The sequence below is a fragment of the Oratosquilla oratoria genome, chromosome 36 (genome assembly GCF_046742065.1).
Source record: "Oratosquilla oratoria isolate Oo_2021 chromosome 36, ASM4674206v1, whole genome shotgun sequence".
NCBI lineage: Eukaryota > Metazoa > Arthropoda > Malacostraca > Stomatopoda > Squillidae > Oratosquilla > Oratosquilla oratoria.
Genome location: NC_134812.1, coordinates 9,419,314 through 9,428,773, shown reverse-complemented (window position 1 = coordinate 9,428,773; position 9,460 = coordinate 9,419,314). Strand labels below are relative to the sequence as shown.

At 40.0% G+C, this 9,460-nt stretch overlaps 1 protein-coding gene across 2 annotated transcripts in view; it reads left to right on the top strand.

Annotated features, from left to right (window-relative positions):
- LOC143018887 (uncharacterized) overlaps positions 1 to 9,051 on the top strand; it is a 41,542-nt gene extending 32,491 nt beyond the window's left edge. For both annotated transcript variants that reach the window (XM_076174450.1, XM_076174449.1), the window contains 6 exons: positions 2,059 to 2,205; positions 3,059 to 3,357; positions 3,897 to 4,083; positions 6,042 to 6,257; positions 6,912 to 7,142; positions 8,704 to 9,051. In XM_076174450.1, the coding sequence (XP_076030565.1) occupies positions 2,059 to 2,205; positions 3,059 to 3,357; positions 3,897 to 4,083; positions 6,042 to 6,257; positions 6,912 to 7,142; positions 8,704 to 8,846 (1,223 nt within the window). In that variant the 3' untranslated portion in view covers positions 8,847 to 9,051. The remainder of the gene's footprint in view (positions 1 to 2,058; positions 2,206 to 3,058; positions 3,358 to 3,896; positions 4,084 to 6,041; positions 6,258 to 6,911; positions 7,143 to 8,703) is intronic.
- The last annotated feature ends 409 nt before the right edge of the window (positions 9,052 to 9,460 follow it).

Here is a 9,460-nt window from a genome sequence, read left to right as displayed (position 1 = left end):
GGTCCAGGCTTCTCCTATAGTCGACCTTATTCATATTATTTCTTTTATTCATTTATTTTATCTATTCATTTATTTATATATTTACTTATTTATTCTTTATTCATTTATTCCCGATTTGTTGTCAAGTAGGGTGAGTGGTCCAGGCTTCTCCTATACTCGACCTTATTCATATTATTTTTGTATTAATCTATTTGATCTATTCATTTATTTATCTATATATTTATTTATTCTTTATTCATTTATTCCCGATTCGTTGTCAAGCAGGGTGAGTGGTCCAGGCTTCTCCTATAGTCGACCTTATTCATATTATTTCTTTTATTCATTTATTTTATCTCTTCATTTATTTATTTATATATTTACTTATTTATTCTTTATTCATTTATTCCCGATTCGTTGTCAAGCAGGGTGAGTGGTCCAGGCTTCTCCTATACTCGACCTTATTCATATTATTTCTTTTATTAATCTATTTGATCTATTCATTTATTTATTTATATATTTACTTATTTATTCTTTATTCATTTATTCCCGATTCGTTGTCAAGCAGGGTGAGTGGTCCAGGATTCTCCTATACTCGACCTTATTCATATTATTTTTTTATTAATCTATTTTATCTATTCATTTATTTATTTATATATTTACTTATTTATTCTTTATTCATTTATTCCCGATTCGTTGTCAAGCAGGGTGAGTGGTCCAGGCTTCTCCTATACTCGACCTTATTCATATTATTTCTTTTATTAATCTATTTTATCTATTCATTTATTTATTTATATATTTATTTATTCTTTATTCATTTATTCCCGATTCGTTGTCAAGCAGGGTGAGTGGTCCAGGCTTCTCCTATAGTCGACCTTATTCATATTATTTCTTTTATTCATTTATTTGATCTATTCATTTATTTATTTATATATTTACTTATTTATTCTTTATTCATTTATTCCCGATTCGTTGTCAAGCAGGGTGAGTGGTCCAGGCTTCTCCTATAGTCGACCTTATTCATATTATTTCTTTTATTCATTTATTTTATCTATTCATTTATTTATATATTTACTTATTTATTCTTTATTCATTTATTCCCGATTTGTTGTCAAGTAGGGTGAGTGGTCCAGGCTTCTCCTATAGTCGACCTTATTCATATTATTTCTTTTATTCATTTATTTTATCTCTTCATTTATTTATTTATATATTTACTTATTTATTCTTTATTCATTTATTCCCGATTCGTTGTCAAGCAGGGTGAGTGGTCCAGGCTTCTCCTATACTCGACCTTATTCATATTATTTTTTTATTAATCTATTTGATCTATTCATTTATTTATTTATATATTTATTTATTCTTTATTCATTTATTCCCGATTCGTTGTCAAGCAGGGTGAGTGGTCCAGGCTTCTCCTATAGTCGACCTTATTCATATTATTTCTTTTATTCATTTATTTTATCTCTTCATTTATTTATTTATATATTTACTTATTTATTCTTTATTTATTTATTTATTTGTTTTTGTTTATTTGTTTTGTTTTCGTTCCAATGTCAACTCTGACCGTCTCTGGGAAGATGAGAGTTGATTCTGACTTTTCATCTACTCTCTAGATCTGTCGCTCTCGCTCTTTCTCTCTCTCTCTCTCTCTCTCTCTCTGCCTCTCTCTCTCTCTCTCTCTCTCTCTCTCTCTCTCTCTCTGCCTCTCTCTCTGTTTCTGTATGTCGCTCCCCTTCCTCCCCCTATCTCTGTTTCTGTCTGTCTCTCCCTTCCCTCTCTCTCCCACTCCCCCCCCCCCCTCTCTCTCTCTCTCTCGCCAACGTGCATACAAGGAAAACTGGATACGTGGACAGACCTGCATATGTAATTTATTTATTAATTTATTCACCTATTTTATTTGGGAATGTCCTGCGCTTGTATGATCCAAGTATTATATATATATATATATATATATATATATATATATATATGTATATATATATATATATATATATATATATATATGTATGTATATGATATAGTGATAACACAATGTTTATTTATTACCTCATCCTTGACCTCTTCCTCGATCTCCTCTTCCAGGTCACCGCTACAAGTTCCGTCTGATCAGCAACGCCATCCTCAACTGCCCTATCACATTCTCCATCGACAATCACCCCTTCACCATTATCAGAGCTGATGCAAATTCTATTGTCCCATTCAACACAACTTCACTTGTCGTCTATCCAGGTAAGGAAATCGCAACGTAAATTTAAAGTCACCCCTTAAATAGAAAATTTTCTTTTATGCTTCTCATGAAAGAAAACAATAATTTACGGGTGACGTTAATAATATGATTCGTAGATTTTTTAGTAATACTGTAACGAGAAATTGGTTTAATTGGACTAATTTTGCACTTCATGTCATCGATTTAATAATATTCATTTGGTTCTATGCTCTTTCTATATATAAATATAAATATATAATATATATTAGCTTTCCCCCATATATATAAATATATGATATATATTAGCTTTCCCCCATATATATATATATATATATATATATATATATATATATATATATATATATATATATATATATATATATATATTAGCTTTCCCCCATATAGGAGGGGGTGACCGAGGCAGAGCACGCACCTACTTCATACACATTAAAACCCATTCGTCGCCATTCTAATCTCAGCACCTCAGGGATGAAGGGTCATCCCTGGTCCCGCCACAATGTTTGAATCATAGGCAGTGCAGTGAAACAATGCTTATACACATACATACATATACATACACACATAGTGACATATATACATACACACAAACATATATGCACACATACATACATACATACATACACCTAAAGGCTTTTTCCCCCATGGGGGAGATGGCCAGGTCAAAACATACACCCATCGAAGTAACCATTCGTTTCCCCCCCCCCATTTTAAGCCTCCTGTCCCTCCCCCTCTCCCCCCTCCCACTCCCCCTTTCCCCCCTCCCACTCCCCCTCTCCCCCCTCACACTCCCCTTCTCCCCTCGAATCACACAACCAAGCCAACCAGACCTGACGAAGTCGTTCCTCCCTTCTGCAGGAGAGCGCTTCGAGATCGTCGTCTACTCGAACCAGACTGAGGACGTGTACTGGATGCGTTTCATGGGCGGCGTCGACTGCGCCGAGTCAGAGGCTTACCAGCTGGCCATCCTCCAGTACGAGAAGGACGAACCGGTGCCCAGTACCACGGAAGCTCCCGTGAAGGCCGAAGGAACGACGGAGGCGGCGACGACGGAGGCGGCGACGACGGAGGCGACGACGACGGTGGAACCCGAGTCTTTAGCAAATAAGATCCCAGCAGGAAAGCCCAACTTCACTAGTGAAATCCCTCCAGGCTTGGTAAGTCGGTCGATCCCCAAACGTTTCTTCTCCATTAAAACGTTATCCCACTGGGCTCTTTTTACTTCGGCTGTTGTTTGAGGTGCTAAGATGAGAGGGAGGATGGAGGGGTGTGGAGTGTATTCAGGTATGGAATGGGTAGGAACGATTTTATGCCTTTTCCTTTTTGGCTACCTCCCTTGTAAAGGGGAAAAAGCCTTGGTATATGTATGTATGTTGTTGGAGCAGATGTGCAATCCACAGCTCTCGGGAGCTGATATGATGGAAAGATAATTATCCTCCAGTATATCAAAGGACATTCTATGCAAATTGTTAAGAAAACGAAATAGTTTGCCAATGTGATTTTACAGTTGAAATTGTTCTAGAGGTGGGCGGTACCACCGATTAATTGGAGGTTGGAAGAAAAACAGCCCAGTTCTCACTACATAATTACCAAGTCTTTTCCATTCGTTAACCACTTATAGTAAACCCGTTCTCGCCTATTTCCTTCTCAAACCTCTTGTGAGTAACCACCCCTCTCCCTTCTCTCCTTCAAACAGCAAGTCAACAGCATCAACTCAGCGTGTCGACCTGACCGTGTATGTATCCCTGACCTTCGCGGGTTGACCTCGCTGCCCGCCGAGCTGAAGAAGGAACGTCTTGAACTGACCTTCTACCTCGCCTTCGAGATGAGGAGGATCCAGCACGAGCACTTCTACTCCCTTCTCCACTATGACTTCCACGCAAGTAGGTTCCTCCCTTCATGTTAGTAAGGGTTCACATAAGGCCTAATCAAAGCCAGATCACGCAAGTAGGCTCCTCCCTCCATGTTAGTAAGGGCTCACACGAGGCCTAATCAAAGCCAGATCACGCAAGTAGGCTCCTCCCTCCATGTTAGCAAGGGTTCACATAAGGCCTAAGCAAAGCCAGATCACGCGAGTAGGCTCCTCCCTCCATGTTAGCAAGGGTTCACACGAGGCCTAATCAAAGCCAGATCACGCAAGTAGGCTCCTCCCTCCATGTTAATAAAGGTTCACATGAAGCCTTAAAAAAGCCGGATCACGCCTGTAGGCTCCTCCCTCATCAAAGCCAGAAAACGCAAGTAGCCTCCTCCCTCCATGTTAGTAAGGGCTCACATAAGACCTAAACAAAGCCAGATCACGCAAGTAGGCTCCTCACTCCATGTTATTGAGGGTTCACGTGAGACATAAACAAAGCCAGATCACGCAAGTAGGCTCCTCCCTCCATGTTAGGGTTCATATGAGGCTTAAGGGAAGCCAGATCATACAAGTAGGTTCTTCCCTCCAACAACCTCAAGAACTCTGTCTAATGTACCTGTGTGTTGGACCCAATGTTAATAAGGGTTCACATGAGACCTCACCAAAGACAGACGTACACTCGCAAGCAAAATATTTTACCACCCCTATCCACAGTTTTTAATGATATAATTTTTTTTTATCTATTCAAGTAAATTAACCAATTGTAAGTTGAATAGTGCATAGGAAATATATATCACATATTCGACAAAAACAATTGGCGCTGTGAGAATTGTAACGTGGATCAAAACTTTTGCTCGTGACTGTACAATCTACCAATCCGTCCGTTGCCCCTGGTCACCGGCAAGAATTCGATGTACAGTACTTTGTACATTTGTACACATGTACAACAAGGACCGTGAGGTCTCCTTGACGTGGCTGGCTCACACCCCTAAATCTCCTTTAAAGGGTTTTGATGGTGACGTTTTGTAGATAGACGGCATCGCCCAACTCTATCGATCCTCTACACTCAGTATTGCCTCAGCCTATGCTTAGCAAAGCATTTGGTCACGTGATGCTTGGAGCAGTGAGGGCTCTTTCGATATTGGAATGTCCTGTCTGAGTGTGAGAATACAGTCATGCATCTCGTGAGGTGAATGAAATGAAAAGTGTTTGTGGATGTTTATTTGGGCACACACGTGCATTGATGTATACGTACGTATATGGGCATTGTGTGTGTGTGTGTGTGTGTGTGTGTGTGTGTGTGTGTGTGTGTGTGTGTGTTCCTCATAGGCTAGTCTAGCCCCCCATGCATATATTTAATGTTACATATATCTAGTCATGACGTCATTAAATAGGTACTTACTTTTTGGTTACCTTATACTTGTGGTTTAGGGCAGAGTTGTAGATTCTGAAAATATCAGGATTTTTTTTTTTTTTTTAACATTTCTAGACTTTGCTCAGCTGTTGATCAGGTATTTATTTTCTATAATATGCTCTTTTGTCAGCATTTTCTCACGCTCATTTCTAGGGTATCATGCTGTCATGCAGTCGTGATTGCCTTATGATATTTTCTAGAATTTGTATTCTTGTAGTCTATTTCCTCACGCCCACATCTCACGCCCTCGACTTTTTTTTTAGATGTTTTTAGATGTTCTACTGGAGCTGTTGATGTTATATTTCTTAGGTTTTATAATTTTGTACGGTATTTTTATTTCATATATTTTGCAATTTTCTGCGATATTTTATCACGAACCACTATTTCTCACGCCCACGATTCACGCCCACTATTTCTGACACCCACGACTCACGCCCACGATTCACTCCCACTATTTTCACGGCCACTATTTCTCATGCTCACGACTCACGCCCACTATTTCTCATGCTCACGACTCACGCCCACTATTTCTCATGCCCACGACTCACGCCCACTATTTCTCACGCCCACAGTGCACGAGGACAACCAGATCCCGACGCCCCAAATCAACAACCTCACATTCCAAAACCCATCCATCCCACTCATGCTGGACCCGAAGGTGGGAAAGAGCCAGCCTTGCTCCTCCGAAGGCGTCCGACGCCAATACTGCACGGCCGACCATTGCCAGTGCCTTCACCTCCTTCAGATACCTCTCGGGGCGGCAGTGGAACTCGTCTTTATCGACGAAGGTAACGTCGAAGGGTTCTTTGCGCATGTGCCGGCTTGATTTCCGGCCTTTTGTTTTTATTTTTTATTTTTTTATCTATTTTTTTTTTTTTTTTTTTTTTTTGTGGTATCGGGAATGTACAGCTTCAGAGCATTTTTCAGTATTTTTATGTATTTCTTATTTTCTCTGCTTATTCGTTTACTTATTTGTTTATCTATTTAGTAGTTTAGAATGTTTCTCTATGATATTTAGGAATATTATTGCTCAGTACTATTAACACTAGGGATATTTTAATTTGTTTCCACAATATATATATATATATATATATATATATATATATATATATATATATATATATATATATATATTTATATATTATCATATATATACATATATATATGTATATATATATCCTTATATATATATGTATATATATATACACATACATACGCACATATATGCATATATATATATATATGTATATATATATATATATATACGAACATACGAACATACGCACATACATAAATACATATATACCGAAAGGCCCTTTCCCCGTTATAAGGGAATGGCCGAGTCAAATCATACACCCTATCCTATCCATTCGACACACCTATCACAAGATAGATAGATAAAGAGAAGACTCTAATAGTGAGTTCGCCCACGCCTCCTCCAGGTCAGTACGGCGACGAGAACCACCCAGTCCACATGCACGGTCACCACTTCTACGTGGTGGGCATGGACCGGCCAAACGACGTCCCCGACGCGGCCCTACGCAGAGACGAAGTGATGGCCATGGACGCCCGGGGCGAGCTCAAACGGAACCTCGTCAACCCGATCCAGAAGGACACCGTCACTATTCCTGACGGAGGATATACCATCGTCAGGTTCAAGGCTGACAACCCAGGTGAGGGACATGGGGTTAGGGAGTCTAGGGAGAAGGGAGGAGGGTTGGTATGGGATTAGGGCGTTTAGGGAAGAGGTGGGAGGGAGGAGGGTTGGTATATTCTAGGTGCAAAGGTTCTCAACCTTTCTCCCGTTACGCATACCGAGAGTTATCAGACCATCGACCCGTACCTCCATTAACCTGACACAGAAAACGGAATAGTAATATATTAAAACTTATTAATATACAATTATGCCGCAATGGATATCAAATGGTTTAGATTTTATTGACTTTATTCATCTGTTAAGCATTAACGTCAAAACTAATGTACATTGATACATGCAGATTCTAACGTTTAAGTAATCTTTCGCTTGTCATCTAAGAACCCCTGGAAACCGCCAGGGGTTTGCGGTTCCTAGGTTGAAAACCCCTAGCCTAGGGGGACGAGGGGTAGGGGGAGGGTTGCTACGGGTTGAGTTAGGTTTACAAGCGCTTCTATCCTTGGCTTCTCCAAAATTGAATACTAGAAAAGGGTGACATGGATACAAATCTTAGAAAAAAAAAAAAAAAAAATTGTCAATCCCTTTATAAATATGTGGCCAGCATATGCTCGCATATCTCAATTGAATAAAATCGCCTGCCGTAGACTAACATAATCCTCAGTAGGTGAAGGGTATATCTCTGCCAGACCCCTGTAAAGGCCTTATCCCACTGGGCTATTTTTCCTCCGATTGTTGGAGCAAATTTGCAGCCCACAGCTTCCTGGAAGGAGTCTGATATGCTGAAGGAAAATGGTTTTCCTCCATCATATCAAATGTAAATTCTCGATAAAACAAAATAGTTTGCCATAGTGACGTCACGGCGGAAAAAGTGTCGGAGGTTGGCGATTACCTCCGATTAATCGGATGTTGGAGGAAAAACAGCCCATTGTGATGACGCCTTGTTGTACATATTTGTTTAGATGTGCGGTCCCGAGCCGCGATAAACACGCGCGAAAATAGATGACCGCCAATCCGGTGCATATTTCAAACTAAAGTAATTTGAACATTTGGTGATAAAATGGATTGGCGGTGATTTATTTTGACGTGTTTAGCACCGGCGGTGGGGGGAAATTGGTGTATTATTGGAGCGAGACCCATTTAGGACTGCACTTCTGGACTCGAACCGTGTTCTCTGTTCAGTAATAACTATTCCGTGTTCCCTGTTTAGCAATAACTGTTCCGTTCCGTGTTCCCCGTTCAGTAATAACTGTTTCGTTCCGTGTTCCCTGTTCATTAATATATCGTTCCATGTTCCCTGTTCAGTAATATATGTTTTGTTCTATGTTCCCTGTTCAGTAAGGACTGTTCCGGTCCGTGTTCCATATTCAGTAATTACTATCCCGTTCCGTGTTCCCTGTTCTTTAATGACTGTTCCTTTCCGTGTTCCCTGTTCTTTAATGACTGTTCCTTTCCGTGTTCCCTGTTCATAAATTACTTTCTTCTTCAGTAACGACTGTTACATTCTGTGTTCCCTGTCCCTGTTCAATGTTCCTTTCCATGTTCCCTGTTCAGTAATGACTGTTCCGTTCCTTGTTTCACAGGTTACTGGCTTCTTCACTGCCACCTCCTGTTCCATTCCGTGGCCGGAATGCAGATGGTGTTCCAGGTGGGGAACGCGACGGACATCCCCAAGCCTCCACAAGATTTCCCCAAATGTGGGGATTACTTACCACGTGACCTGTGAATGTGGTGACCCGCTTATGCGCGCACGTGCGTGGTTGCCCTCTATCGCGCATGCGCGGAATAGGATACAGGACGATAACATGTGGTATAGCGCGCATATTTGAACATGCGCAGGTTGATGTACATGTGTACACAACGGAAACGCACACACATACGTACACACACACACACACACACACACACACACACAGACACACACACACACAAGACATTTTCTTTATAAGTCAACAGAACCAAAGCGATGTTCAATGGAGAAGAAAATAACAAAAAATTGTATTTTGGTGATTTATTCGTGGTCCGTTGGATGTGTCCGTTATTGGCCGTTATTTCAAATGTTATTGAAAAATGACTATGTGAAACAAGAAGAGGGAGAAGGAAAATTATGTAAATATTTTATAATATATCTTGGGTTTTGCCAAGTATATGAGGAAAATATGGAAATAGACTGAATGAATATAGAAAATGGAGGATTCTTTGAAAGCGTGCAATTAATCATTCATAGAAAACGGGGTAATGTTTACGTATATGTTTAGAACACAATTTGCATTACAAGCATGTAAATAGTGGGAGACATTAAAAACGATTATGAATAATATTTTTATATGAAGTGGACAT